Raw genomic sequence first — 25,674 nt, forward strand, 5'->3', positions numbered from 1 at the left:
TGTCTGTCTGTCTGTCTGTCTGTCTGTCTGTCTGTCTGTCTGTCTGTCTGTCTGTCTGTCTGTCTGTCTGTCTGTCTGTCTGTCTGTCTGTCTGTCTGTCTATCTATCTATCTATCTATCTATCTATCTATCTATCTATCTATCTATCTATCTATCTATCTATCTGTCTGTCTGTCTGTCTGTCTGTCTGTCTGTCTATCTATCTATCTATCTATCTATCTATCTATCTATCTATCTATCTATCTATCTATCTATCTATCTATCTATCTATCTATCTATCTATCTATCTATCTATCTGTCTATCTAATGTCATACAGTCTTTGTGCCCTTTGAGCATGCTGAAAGGTACGGTTAAAACCAAAGCCCAGAGAAGACTGGCCTGCTGAATGAAATCTGTTGGAGGACCCGCATGGGGGTGGAGGAAAAACTGGTGCCTTTAAAAAAAAAAAAGAAAAAAAAAACCCTTTCAAACAAAGTTGTGATGTTGGGCAATAGGGTTTGAGGCTCCAGATGTGTCGGGATGTGTAGAAAGTGACGTCACAAGGAGTCGGAGGGCTCCGTGCAGCGCCGCGTTCAGCGGCTCAGACACGTGGTGGCGGGTGGGGATCTCAATGAAGCGACCCGAGTGGAGGAAAGCCGATGCCAGAGAGACCTGGTGACCTACATTTCACCGAGGTGTTTCGGCTGCTCCTGCCTTCGCGTACAGTACTTAATCCGACCCACGAAGAGCGTATGGTAAGTCCCCCCCCCACCACCAGCACCACCAGCACCACCACAAGTCCGCAAGGGAAGGACTCCACCGTCTAGTGTATTTGGGTTAAACTTCGGGAAAAAAAAGATTTTGTCGCCGTCTTTGCGCTTCACAGTGCAACGCGTCAACCCGCGTGTGCGCATGCGCGAAGAGCCCCGCAAAAGTTGCGTCGCAATTAAACACAAATTGCCGGGCTCACGTCGCCCCTTTTTTTTTTCCACGCGCGAAAGCGGCACCCCCCCCCACCCCCGCCCGGTTGACGGGGGTTTGACAGCTGCGCGTGTTGCCGTTAATGAGCACTTTTCAATTAGCTAAACGGCGGGGACGACGGTCGCGATCGCCGGTCTTCTTGTAGTGAAAGTGTGAAGTTTCGCCTTTCAACCCGGCTTTTTGTTTTTGCTGCTCAGTTTCTTGCAGCCTCCCGAGTTTGACTCCTTTCCTACTCTTCCTTTTTTGTTTCCCCTGACTTTTCTCTTCTGGTGCAGCTGCAGAAGCGAGAGAGAGGGGGGGGGCTCCGTTCTGTTTTTCTCCTTGAACCGAGGATATAATTGCTGGTCTCGCAGCTCGTTGGCAGCGGGCCAGGAGTTTATAGCCGCCTTGGAATCCACTCTGTGGGATCCTGCTGCATTTTAACAAGAATTCCCTGTGCGCGCACGTTATAACCATCCTGGACCCCTCCCCTCTTGTTTTTCCTTTCTCGGGTGTCTGGAAACTCATGGCAATAAGTTCGAACCTGCCCACGTGGGTGGAACGCGCTCCGAGAGGGGCGCTGGCCCCGTGTCCGGTGTCAGAAGAGCGTTTGACGGGACCCGGCGCACAGCGCTGACGCACACGGACGGCGTGTGAACCCGGCCGCGCGGCTGACTTGGTTGGTTTGCTATCCTGACGCGTAAAACACCGTATAAAGCGAGCGCCGGAGCAGGCCGTGCCAAAAGTACAGAGGTTATTCTCCTGAAAACACCCCCCAAAAAAAGGAAAAATAGTAACCCTGAGCACCGTTCTTGAAACAGCCACTAAATCATAGACTGAAAATGCAGAGATGAACAAAAATGCTGTAACAAATAAATTTAAAAAAAAAAACCCTTCCCAGACAGCATCTGGACGTGGGCCACTTTAGGCAGTGATGCGGCACTGATGGCCTTCTTCTGGCCCTGGCAAAATGGATGTGAGCCTGAAGTGGCCCACAAGTATAAAAGCAAATATGGCCCAAATCAAATGTGGGCCTTTTTGTGTGTGTGTGTGGCAAAGACGCGGTGCTCTGGGCAGCATGTGACCCTGAAGTGGCCCCGTGTGGTAAACGGTGAATATGGCCCAAATATCACAAAACACATCTGGGCCGCCTTTGGCAAATATGTGGCACACGCGGCGTTGCTGTGGCTCGGTTATGGCCCAGATCTGGCGAACAGGAGCGGACCGCCCAAAGTGCCATCATTCCACGCGGTATGTGGGCCGGATGACGTGTCGGGTGCGGGCCGCAGCAGTTTTGCTATCTGGGTTTCAGTTGCGTTTGAGACGTGTATGTGCATATTCTCCTCTGAAGCCTAATGACAGGCCGACGAGAGTGCTTGAACACTGTGTTCTGCGTTCGTAAATGAGGGTCTGCTGTACCCTTCCTGCGCCATGCATGAGTCTGCTGTACCCTTTCTGGGCCGTGCATGAGTCTGCTGTACCCTTCCTGCGCCATGCATGAGTCTGCTGTACCCTTTCTGGGCCATGCATGAGTCTGCTGTACCCTTCCTGCGCCATGCATGAGTCTGCTGTACCCTTTCTGGGCCGTGCATGAGTCTGCTGTACCCTTTCTGGGCCGTGCATGAGTCTGCTGTACCCTTCCTGGGCCGTGCATGAGTCTGCTGTACCCTTCCTGGGCCATGCATGAGTCTGCTGTACCCTTCCTGGGCCGTGCATGAGTCTGCTGTACCCTTCCTGGGCCATGCATGAGTCTGCTGTACCCTTCCTGGGCCGTGCATGAGTCTGCTGTACCCTTCCTGGGCCATGCATGAGTCTGCTGTACCCTTCCTGGGCCGTGCATGAGTCTGCTGTACCCTTCCCGGGCCGTGCATGAGTCTGCTGTACCCTTCCTGGGCCGTGCATGAGTCTGCTGTACCCTTCCTGGGCCATGCATGAGTCTGCTGTACCCTTCCTGGGCCGTGCATGAGTCTGCTGTACCCTTTCTGGGCCGTGCATGAGTCTGCTGTACCCTTCCTGGGCCGTGCATGAGTCTGCTGTACCCTTTCTGGGCCGTGCATGACAACCCCCCTCCCTGCCCCGCCCCCTCCCCTTCTTGCCCTCTCCTTTTCGCCTTTACAGAAAAACTTCATTGTGCCCGAGTGTGTGTCTGTTCTTCACGCTTCATTTGGGCATCACAGCCAGAAATCGCTCGTGCATTTCAGCCTCTCACCCTTCTCGCCCCCCCCCCCAAATACCCTCACGTGTCCCATTTGTACTCTCCCCCATCGGACCCGTTCCCCCGCACTGCACAACACTTGCAGAGTTCATTGCCGGTCCCGGTCCGCCTTGTGTGGATCGCAAACTCCTGTCGCCTTGTCCCTCCCCATAAACATTCCCCCTCTTCATCTCGCCCCCCGCGGTCCTCCGGGGTCAAGGGAGACATTCTTCTTCTGCTCTCTCTCTCACCAGAGACGTACTTGCTGGAAGCTGCCGTCATCCGCGCTATGACCTTGACGCGATTCAGGTACTGTGGTAGTTGAGTAATTTACCGTCGATATCGAAAAAGTGTGCGAGCGAGCGAGTGCGAGCGCGCGCGAGCACGCGCGTGGAGGGGCACTGCCTTAACTTTGGCTCAAGTTCGGGAGCCGAACTTTTCTCCTCCGCTCGCTTCTCCGCTCGGACTCCCGCTTTGGTGGGGCAGGTAGGTGGGAAGCCGCTTGCTATACGGTTCCACTTCCGGGGAGCTCGTTCCGTCCGCCTCGTCAACGCCCGACCGGGTCTTCGTGTTTGTTCCCGCCGGTGAATTAGTCATCGTGCAGGATCCCTGCTCCGTGTTGTGGTCTCGGTCTCGGCTTGCCAGCAGGTGCGGATCTGCGCAGACACGCAGGCAGGCAGACTACCCCCCGGGGCATCGTCCACATTCCCTCGAGACCGCGGCGCAGGGTTCGAATGACGCCTCACGATGATCGGTTTGACGACTCTTCTTCTGCGTTTTAGTCATAATCCTGTGTGTCCAGTCACGTAATGTCATTTTTTTCTTATTAGAGTTTGTAGCACAGACTACCTGTGGGGGTGGGGGTGTGTGGGTGTGGGGGGGGGGCTCTCATCAGTACCTCTGTTGTTAATCACGTTGTGGGAATGTGAATGTAGCGTCACGAGGGGGGGTGTTGTACAGTCTGCAGAGGTGAACGCGCTTGGTTCACTGTTTCAGCGCGATTATATTTAAATGTCTGTGTCGTTTCCTTTTGTCTCGTCCCTCCTACAGAGGAGAAGCTGGGAAGCACAATAGTGCCTGTCTGGTTCCTGACAATAGCCATTATGAATGGGAGCGAGGCAGGAAGGCACCGAGGGTGGGGGGGTGGTGCTGGTGCTGGTGGGGAGTAACACTAGTCAGGGAGCTAAAGAAAGAGAAAATGGGCTACAGCAGGGGATAATTCTCCACACAAACCATTATTTTGTGTTTTCGAGCCCCGAGGCCCCATTGTTCCCGTCCATTCAACCCCCGTAAGGGCCCAACTGGATCAGCGCTCATTCATCGGACGCAAAATGGCATCTGAACATTTCCCCAGCGAGCGGCTCGCGTCGATGGACGGAGCCGGTGGGTCCTGCAGCGAGCGGGGGAGAGCGGGCCCGGCTAGCGGGGGGAGAGCGGGCCCAGAGTTGAGAAGTGAAGCGAAATCGTTCTGGTTAAACAGCGGGGAAGAGGGCTGACATCACTCTTTTATCCCCCCCCCCCGCTCCTGTTTCGGAGAGGCGGGGGGAGAAACTGGGTGAGAGGTTGAGGGGTTCTCGGGGAAGAGGAGTGGAGGGGGGGGGGGTTTATTCAGCGAGGTGAATGCCATGCCTTGGTGCAAGTGAAAGTGGACCGGCGAAGCGGGGGACTTAAGTGGTTGGAGGAGAAATTAAAGAGAAATGTTAAGAAGTTTGTTTCGTGGTGGTAGCGATGGGTTGCTTCCCCCAAACCTTTCCCCCGTCTCCCCTTTCATTCATTTCTGCACATGAGCAATTAAAATTTGGCAGGGGAAACTTGAGCAGGGGGAGGAGTGGGAGGTGGGGAGGGCAACAGGCTGCCAGCCACATCACGCTGGTCCTCCCCCTCACCCCATGTCAGCATCAACCTCTTGCTACTCTACAAAACCCGGCTCTCGCTCGCCCCCCCCCCAGCCCTCGGTGGTCTCTGTGAGCACGACAGACCATGACTGAGAGTAACCTCAGCGCCTGTCTCACTGAAGCCAATCCTGATTACTTCCTGTTGCCCCCCCCCTCCCCTTCCCCCTCCCCCTTTGTATCCAGCTCGGGCCACTTCTTTCCCCACCAGGTCTCGGGCCCTGCCAGGCCTGCACACCAACCAGCATGATTCAGCTGGGCTTTGAACCAGGGTCACAACAGCACCGGTGTACTAACGGCCCGAAAACACCAGCGATGGTTTTGCCTTTCGGATTTAGTTGAGCCCTCACTCTTGAGCCGCTTGTCTATCCAGCTCAGATGTTAAAGCGGTAAATATGAGAAGTTGGATGTGCAGCTCACCTGGTGAATTTGGATCCACCGCCACTGAATTTTGTCCGTTTTGCTCGCGGTTATTAATAATTTCCCCCGCCGGCTGTGGCGGCAGGATTGGTTCGTACTAGTCGATGCTCACCGGTCCTGTTCACTGAGCCCTGCAGCACAAACAGACTTGTGCTGCCACTTCCAGCGGCTTTCAGCTGTGGCTTGGCAGTGATTCAATATTATCATATCGTATCGGGATGACATTTGGATATTGTCTTATCACGGCACACAGTTTTGTTGTGTCTTGTATCCGTGATAACGTGGATCTATGACCCACAATTTCTCACAAAATGTAGTCTGAGGTATTTGAGGGAGTACCATTTACAAACAAGATTAGATCGGACAGCACACTTTACATTACGAATCAGTATAATGTGGTGAACATCAGCCGGATTCTTGGAGTTGTATTTTTGCATATGTAAGCAGATATTGTGGATATATATATACATATATATATATATATATACATATATATATACATATATATCGACATTGTGTGAAATTCCTGGTGATTATTGTGACAATGATATTTTCCATATCTTCCAGCAACTACTTTCAGTTGTGAGTGAATATAATTGCCTCCTATTTGATTGGCTCCATTACATATTCATTCATTCATTCATTCATTCATTCGTTCGTTCATTCGTTCATGGATTAATTTCCTCATTAATTTCTTCATTCATTCATTTATGCATTAATTAATTAATTTCCTTATTCATTCATTCATGCATTTCCTCATTCATTCATTCATTCATTCAAACACACTCACAGTCTGTCCCCCTGCCTCTGTCTCCTTGTCCCCCTCCCAGCTATGCATTTTCAGGTGTGGTTGCAGTCCATTCAAGCCAACGGTAGACTCAAAGTGCCTGAATCAGAGGACGTCTGGAGTCTCCTTCCCTCGTTTCCTCTGTCCTCCTTCTCCCTGTCCTCCCTCTCTCTGTCCTCCCCCTACCTGTTGGGCATAGGTGCTCTGGCCTCGCTCACCGTGTACTGGCTGGTTACCCGTCCTCGACCCATGCGTCCGCCCTGCGATCTCCAGGCTCAGTCTGTAGCTGTCGAGGTGAGTGGATCTCGGCCGCCGTCGTCACCTTTTTCGGGGTTTACAGTCGTGCACACGCTGCCCGTCTTTCACTCGGGCGTGTTCGTGTCTCCGGAGCGTTTCAATTGTGTCCGTCACTCGCAGGGAAATCCCAGCTGCAGGCGATCGGCTCTTCTTAAGGATGACGCGCTGCTGGAGTTTTACTACGAGGACACCAGGACGGTGTACGACATCTTCAAGAGGGGCCTCCGGATCGCAGGTGGGCCGCCCCGCTTGGGCAAATCCACAATCAAACGCTTTAACTTTATCCAGGACCGAGTTTGCATGATGTAAATATGAGACTGTGAGAAAACAACATCACTGGGTAACAACGTCGAACCTCTTAACTTTTCATAATTGGAGTGTTGTAAGTAGGTTTTGAAAGTAGGAAGTATCAGAAAGCAGGGTTTGATTTCGATATGTCACATAAAAACTGGAGAAAACCCGACACGGATCGCTAATTGGATATCAAGATCCCCTTTTTCCCCATAAGTCACCACTCTGGTTTTGGTCATAATCATAATGTGTGTGCATGGGAGGCTTTATATATATATATATATATATATATATATATATATATATATATATATATATACACACTACCGTTCAAAAGTTTGGGATCACCCAAACAATTTCGTGTTTTCCATGAAAAGTCACACTTATTCACCACCATATGTTGTGAAATGAATAGAAAATAGAGTCAAGACATTGACAAGGTTAGAAATAATGATTTGTATTTGAAATAAGATTTTTTTTACATCAAACTTTGCTTTCGTCAAAGAATCCTCCATTTGCAGCAATTACAGCATTGCAGACCTTTGGCATTCTAGCTGTTAATTTGTTGAGGTAATCTGGAGAAATTGCACCCCACGCTTCCAGAAGCAGCTCCCACAAGTTGGATTGGTTGGATGGGCACTTCTTTGAGCAGATTGAGTTTCTGGAGCATCACATTTGTGGGGTCAATTAAACGCTCAAAATGGCCAGAAAAAGAGAACTTTCATCTGAAACTCGACAGTCTATTCTTGTTCTTAGAAATGAAGGCTATTCCATGCGAGAAATTGCTAAGAAATTGAAGATTTCCTACACCGGTGTGTACTACTCCCTTCAGAGGACAGCACAAACAGGCTCTAACAGGTACTATTTAATGAAGATGCCAGTTGGGGACCTGTGAGGCGTCTGTTTCTCAAACTAGAGACTCTAATGTACTTATCTTCTTGCTCAGTTGTGCAACGCGGCCTCCCACTTCTTTTTCTACTCTGGTTAGAGCCTGTTTGTGCTGTCCTCTGAAGGGAGTAGTACACACCGGTGTAGGAAATCTTCAATTTCTTAGCAATTTCTCGCATGGAATAGCCTTCATTTCTAAGAACAAGAATAGACTGTCGAGTTTCAGATGAAAGTTCTCTTTTTCTGGCCATTTTGAGCGTTTAATTGACCCCACAAATGTGATGCTCCAGAAACTCAATCTGCTCAAAGAAGTGCCCATCCAACCAATCCAACTTGTGGGAGCTGCTTCTGGAAGCGTGGGGTGCAATTTCTCCAGATTACCTCAACAAATTAACAGCTAGAATGCCAAAGGTCTGCAATGCTGTAATTGCTGCAAATGGAGGATTCTTTGACGAAAGCAAAGTTTGATGTAAAAAAAATCTTATTTCAAATACAAATCATTATTTCTAACCTTGTCAATGTCTTGACTCTATTTTCTATTCATTTCACAACATATGGTGGTGAATAAGTGTGACTTTTCATGGAAAACACAAAATTGTTTGGGTGATCCCAAACTTTTGAACGGTAGTGTATATATATATATATATAAATCCCCTAACCCATACAATAAAAACAAAACAAAATGTAGACATTAGAGAAGTCATGAGATTACAAACATGACTGGGCTGAGATGTGACCGGAGTGTGTTGTGACCTACAGGAAGTGGCCCGTGTCTTGGCTTCAGGAAACCGGGGCAGCCCTACCAGTGGATCCCCTACACCGAGGTCTGGCAGATATTTGGCGTTTCGCTACTCCGACAGTCAGAGTGCCTCTACATAATGTGTCCCACTACACGTGACATTTCCTGACTGACCGACTGTCCTGGCGTTGCAGGTGGCGGCGCAGGCGCAGATGCTGGGCTCCGGGCTGCTGGCCAAAGGCTGCCAGCCCAACCCTGAGCAGTTTGTTGGGATATTTGCACAGAACAGACCAGAGGTATGTATCCTCCGCCGTACTTTGTTTGTGATGGGGGGGGGGGCGGGGTTGTTCTCTCGTTGGCTGCCTACCTCTGAGTTTACAACTGGTTTATTATGTGTTTGTTTGTTTGTTTTGACGCAAAGCACTTTCACAAACTGACTTTTGAGTTTCACCTTTAGTTGGAGCATCTGCATGGATTCGGGGTGTGGGGTGGGGTGGGGTGTTATGACCCCTCCAAAAATGTTTGTAGTAAGTGTGAGTGCTTCGGGGGGGCAGCCCGAGACCGCCACAGCCGGGACGCGAACCCATATCTCCTGCACCGCGGGCGACAACGTCAACCTGTCGACTAAAGGGTCCGACCCTTTAGCCGAGGGCTACCGAGCCTATCCATCCGGGATCGTTACAACATTTTCCTGCACCCCCGCCACTATTGAGTCTCGGCCTCGCCCTCTCGTTCTCTCACTCGCTGTCGCCCGTGCGGCCTCATCCGAAGTAGGATTTCACAGAAACGCAGTCGTCAAAGCTGCGAGTAAGACCTGCCCCGTCACCTTTTAGCCCCGCTCGAACCAGTCGGTCTTCCTTCCGATGGGCGTTTTGAGGCGTTTCCGTCACGTCAGCGTTCCTCTCCGGGCTGCCGCTCAGCCAAAAACACGATTCCCACGAGCCGACCTCGGCTCCGTCGAACCGGAGCAAAGCATCTGTTTAATGATGCCGGTGTGAAGCGCCCAGTCAGAATGTTATGTGACTAATTGTTGTAATGTACTGGATCTACTTCCTGTTGCGACGTTAAGACTTGCTCCTGTATCGTTCAGTTCAAAGCGAAGTTGCACGCCCACTGTTTAGGGTTGGTTTGGGTGTGTGTCTGTGTGTGTGTGTGTGTGTGTGTGTGTGTGTGTGTGTGTGTGTTTGTATGTATAAAACAACAGCAAATGCATCTTACCACATTACTAATCGTTCACCCCCGAGCATCCCGGGCATCGCTTTAAATTACATTTCAGTTCGATCGGATTTTTTTTTTTTTTTACTTTGTCCACCTCCTCACCCAGATAACAAAACCGCTGTGGCCCCGGACCCGTCCCACACCGACACGTTCATCTGGCCCACATACCGTGTGGAATGGTGGCACTTGGGCGGTCCGCTCCCGTTTGCCAGATCTGGGCCAGAACCAAGCCATAGCAATGCCGCATGTGCCACATATTTGCCAAAGGTGGTCCATATTTGTTTTGTGATATTTGGGCCATATTCACCATTTACCACACGGGCCACTTCAGGGTCACATCCAGATCACATGTTGCTCAGAGCGCCGCATCTTTGCCAAAAAAGGCCCACATTTGATTTGGCATATCTGGGCCATATTTGCGTTTACACATGTGGGCCACTTCAGGCTCCCATCCATTTTGTCAGGGCCAGGAGGCCATCAGTGCCGCACCACTGCCTGAAGTGGCCCACATCCGGATGCGGTCTGGGCAGGGATTCACGATTGGTCATCTACGCACGCACAGTTTTGCCGCTTCTGAAATCATATACGTAAACCTTACCTCGAAATTCTTTTCACACACTCGACTGAGATAAAAGGAAGACCCGGGTACATTTTTCAAGACGTAATTTTGTCTGTAGCAATCCAATATTGAGGTGGAAAAAAATATATATGTTGAGAGGCAGTAGTCACAGCAGGCACCTCAGGGTGAAACCGATATTAAAACCAGTACTGCTGCTTTTTATGGAGGTGAGCCTGCCGAAAAGTAAAAAGGTTCGACCAAACCGAAATATCGTTTTCAAGAGTTATTATTATTATTACTACTATTATTATTATTATTATTACTGCTATTATTATTATTATTACTATTATTGTTGTTGTAGTAGTTACACCTTTTTTTTAATGTAAAATGTGTTATAACTGGTCAAAGAATCCCCTTTATAAATTGTAAAGATTAGTAGTAAGTGGTATTTAGAGATTGCCAACAGACAGTGACATTATTATTGACATGTATTATTGTCTGCTACTGTTATTATTAGTGATATTTTTATTTAACTGCATAGTGTGTTGTGATTCCGTTCTGGAGGAACGCTGGCTGGAAATGTGCACTGTAATGGCTCTGTCGCCCTCTGTTGGTTGCAGTGGGTCATCGCAGAGCTGGCCTGCTACACCTACTCCATGGCAGTGGTGCCCCTGTATGATACCCTGGGGCTGGAGGCAATGGTCCACATCTTCAACCTGGGTGAGAGACCGTGCTGCAGGAGAACAACTGTAGCGCAGCAGTGTTTCCCGGCTAGGCGGTAAATATGTTTACTGTGACGTCCATTCCAGCCGAGATCTCTTTGGTGTTCTGCGACCGGGAGGAGAAGGCCTCGTCCCTCATGGACAACAAGGTGAAAGGCGCGGTGCCGACCCTGTCCTGCCTGGTGCTCTTCGGTGACTTCAGCGGAGACCTGCTGGAGAGGGGAAAGGAGTGTGGGGTGGAGGTTTTAAAACTGCAGGAGCTCATGGTGAGTCCGGGGGCCAGACGTCCTATTTGACGACGGTCAAATTTCATTTTGCTTGGGACACACTTTGGTAGAGCCAGTTGGGGTAACGCTTGAACTGCTATTGAACACACTTTAGGATCTGGGAAGACAGAACCTCAAAGATCCTGTGGTGAGTGGACCGCCTTCGAAAAGCTGCATCATTACATCGAAACTGGGTCTAGTATATATACTCTCTCTCTCTCTCTCTCTCTCTCATATATATATATAGAGAGAGAGAGAGAGACAGCTGATGATTGCTTATGGCATGAAACAGGCTTGTACTGTCTCATAAAGAATTTACTTGACTCACTGGATTATATATATATATATGTGTGTGTGTGTGTGTGTGTGTGTGTGTGTGTGTATATAGTATATATATAATTCCTTTATAAATGCTAGGATGACAGATTTACTGCCAGCCCTCTCTCATAAGACTTCATTATGCTTGTAGTCAGGGCTTAAATTAGGAATGGAGGAAGCTTGTTGTCATATTCTCATATTTTATCTCATATGTTTGTTGTAGCCGCCCCAACCGCAGGATCTGGCAGTGGTCTGCTTCACCAGTGGAACCACAGGTACTGTGTAATCTCCTAGATCTCCCCATAATCATCCGCAATCACTCCGGTGCCCCCTACATTTATTTTACTCACATCATTAGAGAGGTGTCCATCAGCGCCCACTAACAAGCTCTCATTACGGTTTGGCTGTGGTTTCCTATGCTGCACAGGGCACTGCAATAACGTCTTGTTTATTTATCCAGGCAAGCCCAAGGGAGCCATGATCACCCACGGCAACATCGCCTCCAACACTTCCTCTGTTATTAAGATCCTGGAGGTCTGTCTGTACTTCCACCTCCCTCTCTAATTGAGAACAGCTTCATGGCTACCGTCGTTTCCCATTTGCCTGTCTCTGTGTACACCTATCTCAAACCGTCTCTCCCCCTGCTGTGTCTAATGGCATGATTAAATGCCGGTTTGATTGCCCTTGTAACTGGTTGGTACTTTAGTTAATTGCCCATGTGTAAAGATTCTAAGTGCAATTATAAAGGGCTAGATTTCTTATGCCGCTTCACCGTATGTCGCTTGTGTGACCTCAATTACTCCCTCGTGTTTCCTCATTTCTCCTCCTTTCTCTCCCAGGGTTCGTTCGTGATCCAGCAGGAGGACGTGTCGATCTCCTATCTGCCCCTGGCCCATATGTTTGAGAGGATGATTCAGGTACGTATGTCACAATTTTTGATCTCACCTGGAATTTACAACTCTGTGTGTGTGTGTGTGTGTTTACTCTAAATTACGCCTATTTACGTCCCAGGTTTCCATGTTCTGCCACGGCGCCAGAGTAGGATTCTACCAGGGGGACATTTCCCTCCTCATGGACGACATCAAAACTCTCAAACCGACTTTCTTTCCCGTCGTGCCTCGCATACTCAACCGCATCTACGACAAGGTCTGTGAATCAGTTCAAATCCCACCGTCTGATAACCGCCGTGGCCGGCCGATGAATCGCTGGCACGCGCATTTAGCAGCACATGAGACGAGCCGGCCCACACCCGGCCCACATACCGCGTTGATGATGGCACGTGGGCGGTCCGCTCCTGTTTTGACAGATCTGGGCCAGAACCAAGCCATAGCAATGCCGCATGTGCCACATAATTGCCCAAGGTGGCCCATATTTGTTTTCACCACTTACCACACGGGCCACTTCAGGGTCACATCCAGATTACATGTTGCCCAGAGCACCGCATCTTTGCCAAAATAAAAAAGGCCCACATTTGATTTGGCATATTTGAACCATATTTGCTATTATACATGTGGGCCACTTCAGGCTCGCATCCATTTGGTCAGGGCCAGAAAAAGGCCATCAGTGCCGCATCATTGCCTGAAGTGGCCCACATCCGGATGCTATCCGGGTTTCAGCCTCATTCGCTTGTCTGTGTATTTCCACGACTCTTAATACAGATCCTAGGCTCTGTGACCTCTCCGCTGAGGAGGACTCTGCTCCACTATGCCGTGAGGAGGAAACAGGCTGAGCTCAGCAGCGGGGTTGTGCGTAACAACAGTCTGTGGGACAAACTGGTGTTCAACAGGATTCAGGTCCGCTCCTTAACCGCCTTCCCAACGCCACTTACCGGGTTTCTTCACATGATTCTCGCACCAACACCACAATACGTGTTTGCCTCCATTTCAGGCCAGTTTAGGAGGTAATCTGAGGTTCATCCTGACGGCGTCGGCACCCATCTCCCCCGTTGTGCTGTCCTTCCTCAGAGCCACCCTGGGCTGTCTCATCTTTGAGGGTTACGGTCAGACCGAGTGCACTGCAGGCTGCACCTTCTCCATGCCGGGGGATTGGACTGCAGGTACCCGAGCTAGCCTTGCACAGCATCTGTGTTGATTCCTCAAAAACAAACAAAACAAAAGAGGCGTCCGGGTAGCGTAGCGATCTATTCCGTTACCTATCAACACGGGTATCGTCGGTTCGAATCCCAGTGTTACCTCCAGCTTGGTCGGGCGTCCCTACAGCCACAATTGGCCGTGTCTGTGGGTGGGAAGCCAGATGTGGATATGTGTCCTGGTCGCTGATCTAGTGCCTCCTCTGGTCGGTTGGGGGCGCTTGTTCAGGGGGGAGGGGGAACAGGGGGGAATAGCGTGATCCTCCCACGCGCTACCTCCCCCTGGCGAAACTCCTCACCATCAGGTGAAAAGAAACGGCTGGCGACTCCACATGTATCAGAGGAGGCATGTGGTAGTCTGCAGCCCTCCCTGGAACGGCAGAGGGGGTGGAGCGGAGACCGGGACACGGCTCGGAAGAGTGGGATAATTGGCCGGATACGATTGGGGAGAAAAAGGGGGGGGGGGGGTTCAAACCCTTGTGTTGGTTACTCCAGTTGTGTACGTGTGGCTGTGTGTGTCAGGTCACGTCGGTGCCCCTTTGCCCTGCACGGTGGTAAAACTGGTGGACATCCCCGAGATGAACTACTACGCCAAGAACGGAGAGGGCGAGGTGAGATGGTCTGCGGACGAGGAAGCACATTGTTCGTACCAGACCTTCTGCTTTGTGTCGACACCCGTTTCCTTGCGTTGCAGATCTGTATTCGCGGCCACAGCGTGTTCCGCGGCTACCTGAGGGACGCCGAGAGGACAGCGGAGGCCTTGGACAGCGACGGCTGGTTGCACAGCGGGGACGTGGGGCAATGGCTTCCGGTAAGCTGACCGCCTTAGCTGACGACCCCTTCCATCCTTCGTGTGCGAGTGGCCGATACAATTTCCGCTCTCCTGTCGGTAAACCTAACGTGTCCCTTCTTTTACGTGTCCTCCGCCAGAATGGGACGCTACGCATCATTGACAGGAAGAAGCACATCTTCAAGTTGTCCCAGGGAGAGTACATCGCTCCAGAGAAGATAGAGAACATCTACATGCGCTGCTTCCCCATACTGCAGGTGTTTGTACATGGAGATAGTTTACAGGTAAATAAATAAACCCACGGTGGTTAATATTCTGTTCTTTAAATTGGAACAAAAGACCTACACGTTGTCCTGGCACTAACCAAAAGCTTGTCTTTTGTAGTCCTACCTTATTGGCATTGTCGTACCCGACCCAGAGGTGTTCGCCGACTGGGCTAAGGAGCGAGGATTTGTGGGCTCCTTGGAGGAGCTGTGCCAGAATCCAGTAGGTCATCCCATGTGAAGGTGTGTCAAACTGCGTAGCTCATTTTCCCAGTTCAGTGTGAATTAAAAGAGTGCTGTCTCAACAGGACGTAAAGAAAGCAGTGTTAGAGGACATGAGGGCAGTGGGCAAGGAGGCCGGCCTCAAGTCTTTCGAGCAGGTGAGGATTTCCACCTTCATCCGCTCCGCTCCAACCTCCGGGCAAAGAAGCAGCGGGTCGGGGGACCTTACTGTTGTTGTTTCTCTTATTTCAGGTGCGGGACCTTTACTTGCACCCCGAGATGTTCAGCGTGGCCAACGGCCTCCTTACCCCCACCCTGAAGAGCAGACGCGTGGACATCCGCAGGGTTTTCCAAGAACAGATCTCAAGCATGTACAGCAAGAGTGCCCCTTAAAGGACCCATGAAGTCGCAACGCGTCGCGATGTCCAGCGATGGACCGAAATGGTACCAAGAACAGCGAATCATGTTACACGTTAAACCATTGGACAGTGCCTTACCCCAACACCAGATTTGTTTTGAAACGTGGGCATTTTGCCCCAGGAAACCCGGGTTTCCGTCCACGTCCATCTACGCCTCTTCTTGCACATTTGTGAGATACATTAACCGTTTACATGCCAGGTATAACGCAGTACAACGGTAAATGTACAAAAAAAAATTTATCTTTGCTGAATATTATGTAAATGATCTTACTCAAGCGCCTAGTGCTCCGATTTTGGAAGTTTACGTAGTTTGATCGGCTTCATTCTGAATCACGACCCCCTGTCCTAATTTCCAGCCTTCATTCAGTGGTAATTTTTTACTTTTGACGAAGTAAATTATTCTAGAACTGTAGCGATCGGAGTATTAGAGGTTGTGAAGCACCGCCATCCAGTAGCTTGAAACGTTGTGGACGAGTCAAACCATTCCCATTTGCAACGCTCCACTCCGCGCTCAAGGGTGGAGTTTAAGGGACATGTGACCTCATTCATCAATCATTCGCATGTACAAATTTTGTTCTTACACGCCCATGGAATTTTTTAGCTCTCAACATGGTCTGACAGGTTGTAGCAAAGCCTGATGGGTATTTGTAATTCCTTCCCCCTAACATCTATCGCCTACTTCTTCTTACGAGCAATCGCCCAGGCTTGCTAGAGTGCTAGCCTTTTTTTTTTTTTTCAGCCTCCCAGACAAAGTTCAGGGCTAAAAAAAATCCCACGGGCGTGGAAGAACAAATCTGTACGGACGATTGATGAACGAGGCCCGGTGTTCCTTGTTATGCTCGTAACATTTCCTGTAACCCGCATCAAACGTTGAATTTATAAGTGTTACCACCACTTTCCAATTCAAGTTTAACTGTAAATATTAATATTGTGAAGAGGACACTACTAACTCCAGTAAAGCTTAGTCACGGTAAACTGCTGTGTTCGGTGTATCACTGCGGTCATGGGGGGGAGAAAGCTCCTTTTAAAACTGACAGTTTGAAATAAAGCTGTTTTTAGCAGACGTTTCACATCCTTCACACATCATCAGAACAGTATTGACGACACAGAAGTGGTCGCGTTTCTCACAGACCCATTTATTTCATAATTGTACACAGAAAAATGACGATGTAAAGCAGGCCCGACGTGTGTCAAACAGTTTCCTGATATTAAGACGGTTCTGAAAAGCATAAAACTCAAGTCTGATGTTAAACTAGTCACTCGGCTGTGTTAAATAAACCACGTATTACAACTTTAAAAAAAATGCAACTCTATATATAGCCAACAAACTGCATTGCAGTACACAACGAATGGGGCATTCTCTAATAACCAACTTTACAGTCCTGAAAGCGTTCGTTTTTGTCCGTAAATCAGCTATTTTGTAAATATAAACAATGACGTCAATATTTTGCCACACTGACTTACATAGTCATCATTTTGAGGCAACACCTGACAAGATGGAGAGAATAGGGATGAATGCCAATGTGATTTGGTCCGAAAGGCAAAGGAAACCAAGGATTGGCCTCTCTCGCCTGACTTTATGGCATGCATGGTGTGCAGACAAGACACTGTAGAGCTTAAACGGTGTATAAAAAGGTTCTTCCCCATCAGAGGCACTGTAAAAACGACAAACAACAGAACAAAGGACGCACACAATTTGAATGGAGGGCAGCGGCGGAAACATGACCGATCTCTTCCACTAGAGGGAGCAGCAGTCTGATGTTGGGAGATGATTTAGTGTCCGTAACAATGACTCGTTCCCCTCCTCAGGTTCTACTGCACATCTTTCCACACTGCTGTACAGGCACTGTCGCACTACTGACAGGTAGGTTACCATGATGTCTTACCGACACGAGTAAGGCTAACTGAACTATACACCCCGGTAAATAAAACCTCTCGTTCAACATGGCACAGAGCTTAATTAGTGATTAACCCTCATTAGCTAGGGTGAGATATAACAAGCACAGAGTGAACATTTTAAAACCCATAGCATATACCAACCTTCTGGCTTTACAGCCTGGACAGTACTGGGGACGTTCAGTCCAACGGGACACACTAGTTTTTAAGAATGTGAAAATTTTGCCACTGATGATCCCACTTTAGACATATTGCTTCGCTGGTGTCAGCAAACGAGATTGGAAAAACAAGTTTCCTTCTTGCTTTCTAACTTGAAAGCGAATAGACAAGTTTGAAATCGAGAAGTGACACCCTGCAAATGAGCTCTGAGAAGAGCCGTTTTATTCCTTCATTGAAAAAAAAGACAAGACCGTCTCATAATGGGCCGATGGCTTAGTAGATGCAGCATTCGTATTACTTCTGAGGTGAAGAAAGATCTTAGAAAAGGTAGAATGAAAAGTCGAGTGATGAAGAGGGCGAGCAGTGTTTGATGGGGGCACGGTGGTTAGATGGGCACGGGGGGGGGGGGGGGACTGGTAATCGGGATAAAGGCCCCGCGCCACATGGTGGAACGGTGTAGAGAGGCCTGAAAGAGTGCAATCCGGTCAGCTAGGCGTGAAAAGGAGGAAAAGAGTGTATTGTACCGCTCTTCCCCTTCCGAGGCTTCCTTCTTTAGTCATCGGCGACAATAGAGAGAGCGCGCAACTCGTTGAGCTTGGCCTCGTTCTCTCGCTCCCTCTGTTCGTCCGTCAGCCCCGCCTGGTCTATCTGGTCTGTTAACTCACTGAAGATCTTGTGCATTTCAGTGAAGTACACCACCTTAGGGACAAGTAGAAGAAGAAGAAAAAAAGACAGGTGGGTCAGGACAACACGGTGGCTGAAGGGGGGGGGGCAGGGGAGAAGCGAAATACAGGGTCAAATCATAAAGGAGGGTGGGCTTTTCTTCGGCTCTTCCGGGTGTTAAGAATAGTACTCCTGAATTCATATCCCGACTCCGTTCCACCCCCACAACCTAACCTCCCTTTTTACTTACACCAATCTCGGGCTGCCGGTCCCATACCCCCCCGTAACCCCGCTAATGAGAAGCGATTCGGGGAGGGGAAGAGGGTGCCCACAGATATCAAACAGCTCAAACAAAGCCCCCCAAAACCCAGCGTTTCAGTGGGTAGTGACCCTGCCTTTTCTTTCCCAATTTGAACAAGAGATAGAGTGTTCGCCGAAAGCTTTCTTGACACATCCCACCCCTGCTTCTTCCCCTAGTTCATGAGTCAGGCTCCCTCGAGACTCGCTTTGATGATTAATAGACTTTAATCACATTACAAGACTCCAGAAGAGTGGGCAGAGAATGAAAGTACTGGGAAATACAACCACTTGAAACCCACACACATCTCAATATTTATTCAGGCGGCGCTGCATACGGCATTGTGCTCTTAAGGGGGCATCATTGACTTATTTGCAATCGTACTCGTGTTGTATTGTGGGCTGAAACAGTGAAAAGCAAGCAAAGATGCCACCTGGATATATGTGCTCGATAGCGAGCCGGGGATCATGACGGAATAGCGTCCCGGTTAAGTTGGGAATAGAAAATAACAATCGTTGGTCTTTTCACAATATAAATACCACACATTAAATGTGACATTATGCTCATCGGAGGACAAAAGTAAAAAAAAAGTCTCAAACAGCAGTTAATGGAGGGCTGAGCTTTTTGTGTGTTTATGTCAAAAATGTGCCAACTACGCCACATGACTTGGAGAAGAGTATTGGATTACTTCTGTTTGGGGGGGGGGGGGGAGAAGCGGGCGGATATTTCTCATTTCCAAAGTGGCTCGTTGAAAGGGACACTGGAAACGTCCCGTGTCAGTGATGACAACGTACCCCAGATCAGGATGTCCCTCTGAGCATGGAAACTAGCAGTACAGTTGGTCCAGTCACCACGCAGAGTAAACAACGTCTGATGAGACCGTGGCCACCTACCCAACACGAGGGAACCGCTCAGTAAGCTGGGATATTCCGTAGGCTGCTATTTAGATGACCTCCGCAAAAATCATCCGTACACACCCCTGACTGCTTTGAATTTATTCAGGGAGGCATCTGACCTCCAAGCACCTAGCCCAGAACAAACTCGAAAAATGATACAGCACGTGGGAGTGAAGAAGTTTAACACTCAAGTCAATCACGTTTCTTGATAATCGCCGTGGGAAGACTTCTCAGCAGGAATTCTACCAAGGTGACGTCCCAAATCATCGACATCTGTACAGGTTGATGGGTCAGACCAGAACGGCGCCCCCCCCCCCCCCCCGACAGGGGCTGGTAGGGACTCCTCATACTGAAACTGGAGGCTCACATTAAAGGCAGCCATTACGCCATCTCTGCTGCCGCTGGCTGCTGTGCGGCAGCGCTACGCCAGGGAGAAGGGAGCGCGGATCTAAACTGAGCACATGCAGTAGGGCCGGGGATGTGATCCACTGACCACCCACGAGTCGCGCAAGTGTGCGTGTGTGTGTGTGTGTGTGTGTGTGAGTCAGCGTGCAGCTACTCTGCTCGTGTGCGCACATGTGTATGAGCTACACAAATGACGGTGAAGTGGATGGAATTAGAAATGGCTTGTTTGTGACCATATGGGTATCATGAGCCCCCTACATCAAACAACGCTGGAGACGAGCTGGTAAATACTCGACATCAGTCATTTGTATTTTTACGATTACATGAAAGTCAAAAGAAGGAGTACATCATGTGACTAACGTTGTCATTAGGGCTACGATAATCTGGTTTACTAATTAGGAGTGTGCCAGTGGCTATCCCGAAGAGGAAATGGCATGGCTACACTGGTCTGGATGGGGGCTGGGCGGGCGGGCGGGCGGGCCACGGTGGCGCACATTCAGACGCCTTTAAGTAAGCTAGGAGCTCCAGGTTAGAACAAGGCTTACGCTGGCCAGCGTGGAGCCAGACAGACATGGCCTTCCTAGGCTAAACAGGGCAGTGTGGGCCGTCGCTGGGGGTTAATCACATTAGGGCTGTGTGGAGGGAGACAGGCAGCCGGGATTATACACTCCTACCCTGTGACCCTTTCTCCCCCTGTTTTACCAGTGGTCAGGAGGCTTAGCAAGACGATGCGGGCTGTGCGTGTGCGAGGGTTCGTTCACGGTCCCCGCCTGATCGGGGGGGTGGGGGTGGGGGGTCACTAACCTGCGCCCGGATGAGCGCCTCAAAGCTCGGCTGGAAGTAGTCAATGCGGCTGTGGTAGAACTTGGGCATCTCGTCCAGCAGCTGCTTATTCTTGGCCTCGAAGTCCTCCCGGACTGGTCTAAGCTCCTCTCGGGCCTGGGGTGGAAGGGGGAAACAAAAGAAGCAAACCAACATTCAGCATCGATTCTTACACGCCACTCTCCCACGGTGCCGAAACAGCACTTCTTCTCTCCCAGAATGCACAGGGAAATGTGATATTTTGCACTACTGAAGATGCCCAGTTGCAGCCTGTCAAAAGGGACAACTGCAGATAAAGCAACGACAAACACTTCACCGTCGAACCATCATCAGTGTCCTTTTCTTATTGCATAAAAAAAAGAAATTTGCTTTAATTCCCATGGAGTGTCAGCGGGGGGGGGGGGGGGTACAAAACACAGAAGATGTTGTAATCACGACCAGAGTGAGGAGGAGTGGGTAATGTGGGCAGACTTGGCGGTGAGAGGATTCCAATGCCACTGAACTGTGTGTGAACGTATTAGTGGGTAGTCTACTTGTAGGCACGGAGTTATCGAACGCACAATGAGAGAATACCGAAAGCAAATGGTGCGCTTCAACCGCCGCATCGCCTGTGTCAATTAATGCGGGCCTCCGTCGGATTCTCACCAACACGGCGAGTTTTCTCTTTATGCGTGCCGGTCGAAATGGCGCTGCTTGTGTTTTGTCAGGATCGTTTTCTTTAAGTGCGGTGAGATCCAAAAGGGCAGGCAGGGATGTAGGGGGCCCTCTTCAGGCTTTGTTCCCCTGACGGTGCTTTTCTCAATGTGTGTGGGTGGCTTGCCATGTGAGGATGTGTTAGGAACCGAGCAAGACTGCAGCGCTATCGTGAATGTGTGCACTTCTGTAGTGGCCTTTGCGTGTATTTGTGTGTGTGTGTGTGTGTGTATGAGAGTGTGTGTCTGTGTGTGCGCGCCTGCGATTCTCAATTACGCGCCTGTAGATGTGCAGCAGCACTACTTAAGAGCCCGGTTGCTTGCGTGGGTGAGGAAGCGCACATGTACAGTATGCATGTGCTCCACTATTTTTGTTCATATCCAGTCAGCATTTGTGTCTCGCTCGCTTATTGCGCTCAACAAAATAGTTGGCAAGTCGTTGCGAGAGCGAATGAACTCTGTTCCTACGTGGACGGCGTGAGCGTTTTTTCTTCGAGTGGACCAACACGTGCACAGAGCGTCCACACGCCGACTGTACAGGATATGAAGACGTGGACGTGCAGGTACCTGATGCAGCTTGACCATGATGGGCCCCGTCTTCTCTTTCTCTTCGTACTTCTCCACCTTGGACTGCAACCTTTTGTAGTCCTGCAGCGCCTGTTCCCGGCGTTTGACCGCCATGTTGAGGCTGGGGAACACGCCGCTGTATCTGCAGCACACAGGGTAGAGAGAAGCTCAGATGTCACCGCGATGCCACACGCATGTGATGAAACATGGAGGATCATGTGCGCACACACACACATGAACATACACACATACATGCACACTCACAGACCACGGCACTTTGCCAAAGTTGAGATTAATGAGATTTTAGAAACTAGTTTTCCCCGACCTATAAAATTTGCGGTGCGTTCGGCGTTAAATCGCACCTCAGTCTAAGTCGCCGAGAATGAATAAAACCCCTGTCCTCGACATCTTATTGTGGAGGCACTACCAAACCCCAGAGGACGGCGGCGCTTTAAGGTCTTTCTAATCTATTATCTAATTACTGTAGTGCAAAACGGCATGAAACAACTCATCTGGCGACAACCATCATATTCCAAATGGAAATATATTCTTTCAATGAGAATCCTCGTCTTTGACTCTAAAAATAGGGAAACACTCATCTGTAACTTAGCAACAGGAGTCTGAGCTCCATCGAGGGACTTCTTACACTGGTTTATCGCTGGTTTTAATGGGAAACAGCGGCATGGCACACAGTACGCAGACTGAAAGTTTCTAATCTAGCGGAAATATTTCCAAACCAAAATAAAGATTTTAACATATCTCGGGTGATAAAAACCTCTTCTAAGACACATTCTTACAACACATAAGTATTATTAACGGGTTTTACTCATTAATTAACCAATTAAAGGTCCCCCCCCAAAAAAAACCCCCCAAAACAAGTGAGCCGACAGTCCAACCCTTTTTATTTTGAAATGTAAGTTAGCAGGAAGAAGAGTTAGAGCGGCATGAGTCGGCGTTCGAACCGCTGACGTTATCTATCGTCAACTTCCCACCAAAGTCAGCAAATGTGCTCACACATTAGTCAGGCCCTGGTTCCCTAAATTTATAACAAGGCACAGGTCAGTTACAGCGCTCTATTTCTGCAGCTGGCCACAAGATGCTTCACAGAGATATCTGTCAAATGTGAATCACCGATGAAACGCGGCGGCCATCAGGAACGAAAGCTTCTTTTTTCCACTGACTCATTTACAGCATTTTATTAGTAGAGTAGGCAAACTACTACTATAGTTTATTACAGCTGTCTCTACCCTTAGCTGTACTAACCACACAGTGTGTGGGCTTCCGGATTTACTCTCCTCTCCATGCCAACCGTAGCGCCGCTGCAGGTGAGGGGAATCCACAGAGGACCTGTGGATCGGTTGCGAAATCCTAGATCACTCCAAGCTGTCTGCTGGTGTGCCTAACCAGAGGACGAGGGAGGCGCGCAAGCGAGTGACGTGGATTGAGGCTCAGTCTCAGACAAGTAGGGATTGTTTCTGACAGGAAGTGGAGCAAGGAGTGGTCTTGTATCATTTTGGTGACATCATGGAGCCCGGCCCAGCCCCACGGCCTACGCTCTCTCACTATTTATAAAACACTACTTTGGCCTAGTTTTACGGCAGAGGGTGGATGCTGATCCTCAAGTCTACTATCTGCCTCCTGCTCCAGTGTACACATACTTGAAGTGCCAAAGGATTATGCAACTGCCCTTGAGGCATGACTGCACTCCAACATGATACAATTGGTCAATGACAACGTACAGCACACAGGCTTTGAAATGACACAAAGGCTGATCACCCTCTTCCCAGGGTGCCTCACCTCACTCCAGCTCCACCCGTGTTTCCTCGTGGGGCAGCAGGATGGACTGCTCCACTCACTCTAGGCAATTAAGAAAAGTGCAGGATATCACAGAAACTACCCTCTCAGTGTCTCACTCAGGTCTCAGCACAGAGGTATTCTGGGCCACGGCTTTTTCGGCCCTGAAGACTTCTATTCACGTTCTCGCTGATATGGCGAGGCTTTCTTGGAAGTCTCCATGAATAGGGGGGTGTCTTGACACTACTTCCAGGACTCTCTGGATTCCACATCACCAGAATCCATAGTGACTCAGCTGTCACCGGTTAACATGGGAATATTTGTGACAGTAGCCCTGCTTGAAGGCCACTGCATGCACCAAGTAATGATAGTTTGGTCTAAAACTGGCCAGGCGCTGGACATTTCCCTCGATGTCCCTGGCCTTGGCTGGACAACCACCGGTCAGCCAGAGAGGTCTGCATTTGCGGTCCGTTTCTTCTGGTTGAGGCCTTACGCCGGCTGAAAACAGCACAAGAGGCCAAGGGCACACCACTGTCCATGTGACAGGTCAGGGTGTGGTGAAGAGGCCGGGTGAAAATAACATCTGGACTAGAGTGTTTATGAGCAGCTGCCAATCCACAGACGGGCCAGTCTGACCCGGTAGCCAAGCCCCAGTCTGGTCTAGACACCCTCAGTCTGGGAGGCTGGCTGCCCCACTTGTCTACCACTATCACATAACTCTGCAAAAAAGACACAGCAAACCACTAAAAATATGGGCAAAGCCATTGTTTATGTGGAAATTCTCACCTCAAAAGTGTCAGAGTCTTATATCAAGACGAGGTTATGCAACGCTATGACAGTTTTGTAGTGATGAGTAATATGCACGCATCTCTCGTTTAAATGGTTTGACAGCGGAGGGCCATGGGAGACCGTGCACGTGGGACGTTAAGTGCTGGCAGAACCTCTTTGCAAACAAAAAAAAAAGAGGAGGGTTTGCTCTGTCACGACCTGCCTTGCGTCTTTGTCTCTCTTGATCGAAACCGGCAGGACTCACGCAAGTAGGATGCACGACAGAAGAGATAAGATCGGTGGGAAAAATACAGAAAAAAAAAACACTCTGGTGACTTAACAAGATGTAGCCTATGTATGAAAAAGATGGCTAAAAAAAAGAACCCCAACAAAATAAATAATAAGACACTATTCAATTCAAACATTGCTAATTTATAATTTAAACAATATACAATTTTAATTAAATTAATTATAAATGCATTCGCATTAGCCAAGACTGAAGCAAAGCTAAAGCCTGCTGTCCCCTGGGGTTCACGGCCCGCTCCCGGGGCCGAGCCTTCCTGTGATTGAGAGAAGGGGGGTGGGGGGTGGGGGTGCTGGCTTGTGCAGCCGCTGCTCAACCTGGGGCAGAGGTGTCCAAACAGGCCAGCCTTCTGTCTCGCCCGAAAGAGCAACGGAGCAGAAAGGGTTACGTTGGGAGGCCCAGATAACAAATGCCTCGTGCCCACGCACTGCCCTTCCCTTCACATAAACACAGTGATGTCATTCAGCGACCCCACCGAGTGGACGGGATTCATGGCTGTAATAAAGAGGGGTGCGCTGGGGGTGGGGGGATTCTGCCCTTTTTTCTTCATTTATTGCGCGTGCTATCACGGTGAGTGTTGAGGAGAAATTCCAAAAGCATCAACAGCAAACGCACAGATATGCACAGCCCATTCAAGCAACTCCATTAAGAGTCTCCTTTTCAGCGTCGCTCTAATTGTCTTCCCAGGGACACAAGATCGCCAGCAGAGCATTTTAACACCGAGTAAACAATGACAAATATTCATTAGACACACACTAATGGAATCTTAATGGAAACCTAAATGTATAGCCGCTTTCATGGCCTTGAGTTTTCGGCGGAAATATCATTTGATGACTGTAGTAGTCGAGTGTGTCTTTAGTAAAGCAAAACAAGTAAATGAAGAGGTCAGTTTAGCTTTGCTTCCATTTATGTACTTTATTCCCCCTCTCTATTTCAGGATCATGCAAATGCCACATTTTACGGCCTAAAGTATCATCCTGTTAAGACAGACCCCTCTGTATGTTTGTCCAGTGTTCTGTGTGTGTGTGTTTGTGTGTGTGTGTGTGTGTACATTGTCCTGAGACAGTTCTCTTCTCCAACCAATCCATGGGCCTGG

General features: G+C 49.3%; 2 protein-coding genes across 2 annotated transcripts in view; one reads left to right on the forward strand and one right to left on the reverse strand.

Annotated features, from left to right (window-relative positions):
* The first annotated feature begins 606 nt into the window (after nucleotides 1–606).
* Nucleotides 607–16,339, forward strand: acsl2 (acyl-CoA synthetase long chain family member 2). The gene is made up of 20 exons (XM_056284597.1): nucleotides 607–735; nucleotides 6,277–6,527; nucleotides 6,651–6,765; nucleotides 8,469–8,533; nucleotides 8,643–8,744; nucleotides 10,846–10,945; nucleotides 11,035–11,213; nucleotides 11,329–11,361; nucleotides 11,755–11,806; nucleotides 11,992–12,065; nucleotides 12,371–12,448; nucleotides 12,543–12,677; nucleotides 13,190–13,324; nucleotides 13,419–13,587; nucleotides 14,143–14,231; nucleotides 14,315–14,431; nucleotides 14,551–14,694; nucleotides 14,795–14,896; nucleotides 14,982–15,053; nucleotides 15,148–16,339. The coding sequence occupies exons 2-20, from the start codon at nucleotides 6,279–6,281 to the stop codon at nucleotides 15,286–15,288; spliced, it is 2,151 nt and encodes a 716-aa protein (XP_056140572.1). The 5' UTR covers nucleotides 607–735; nucleotides 6,277–6,278; the 3' UTR covers nucleotides 15,289–16,339.
* A 96-nt stretch (nucleotides 16,340–16,435) lies between these two features.
* Nucleotides 16,436–25,674, reverse strand: part of bin3 (bridging integrator 3) — a 40,538-nt gene continuing 31,299 nt past the window's right edge. The window contains exons 7-9 of the mRNA XM_056287149.1: nucleotides 21,713–21,854; nucleotides 20,436–20,570; nucleotides 16,436–18,068 (exon numbers count right to left, since the gene is read on the reverse strand). Of these exons, the coding sequence (XP_056143124.1) occupies nucleotides 17,922–18,068; nucleotides 20,436–20,570; nucleotides 21,713–21,854 (424 nt within the window). The 3' untranslated portion in view covers nucleotides 16,436–17,921. The remainder of the gene's footprint in view (nucleotides 18,069–20,435; nucleotides 20,571–21,712; nucleotides 21,855–25,674) is intronic.

The sequence above is a fragment of the Lampris incognitus genome, chromosome 1 (genome assembly GCF_029633865.1).
Source record: "Lampris incognitus isolate fLamInc1 chromosome 1, fLamInc1.hap2, whole genome shotgun sequence".
Taxonomy (NCBI): Eukaryota; Metazoa; Chordata; class Actinopteri; order Lampriformes; family Lampridae; genus Lampris; species Lampris incognitus.

Bases quoted from the DNA above. Each gene is read 5' to 3' on its own strand.
- acsl2 (XM_056284597.1), top strand. From the start codon at position 6,279: ATGCATTTTCAGGTGTGGTTGCAGTCCATTCAAGCCAACGGTAGACTC. The intron at 8,534-8,642 runs GTCTGGCAGATA...CTGGCGTTGCAG, and splicing joins AGTGGATCCCCTACACCGAG to GTGGCGGCGCAGGCGCAGAT. The intron at 15,054-15,147 runs GTGAGGATTTCC...CTCTTATTTCAG, and splicing joins GCCTCAAGTCTTTCGAGCAG to GTGCGGGACCTTTACTTGCA.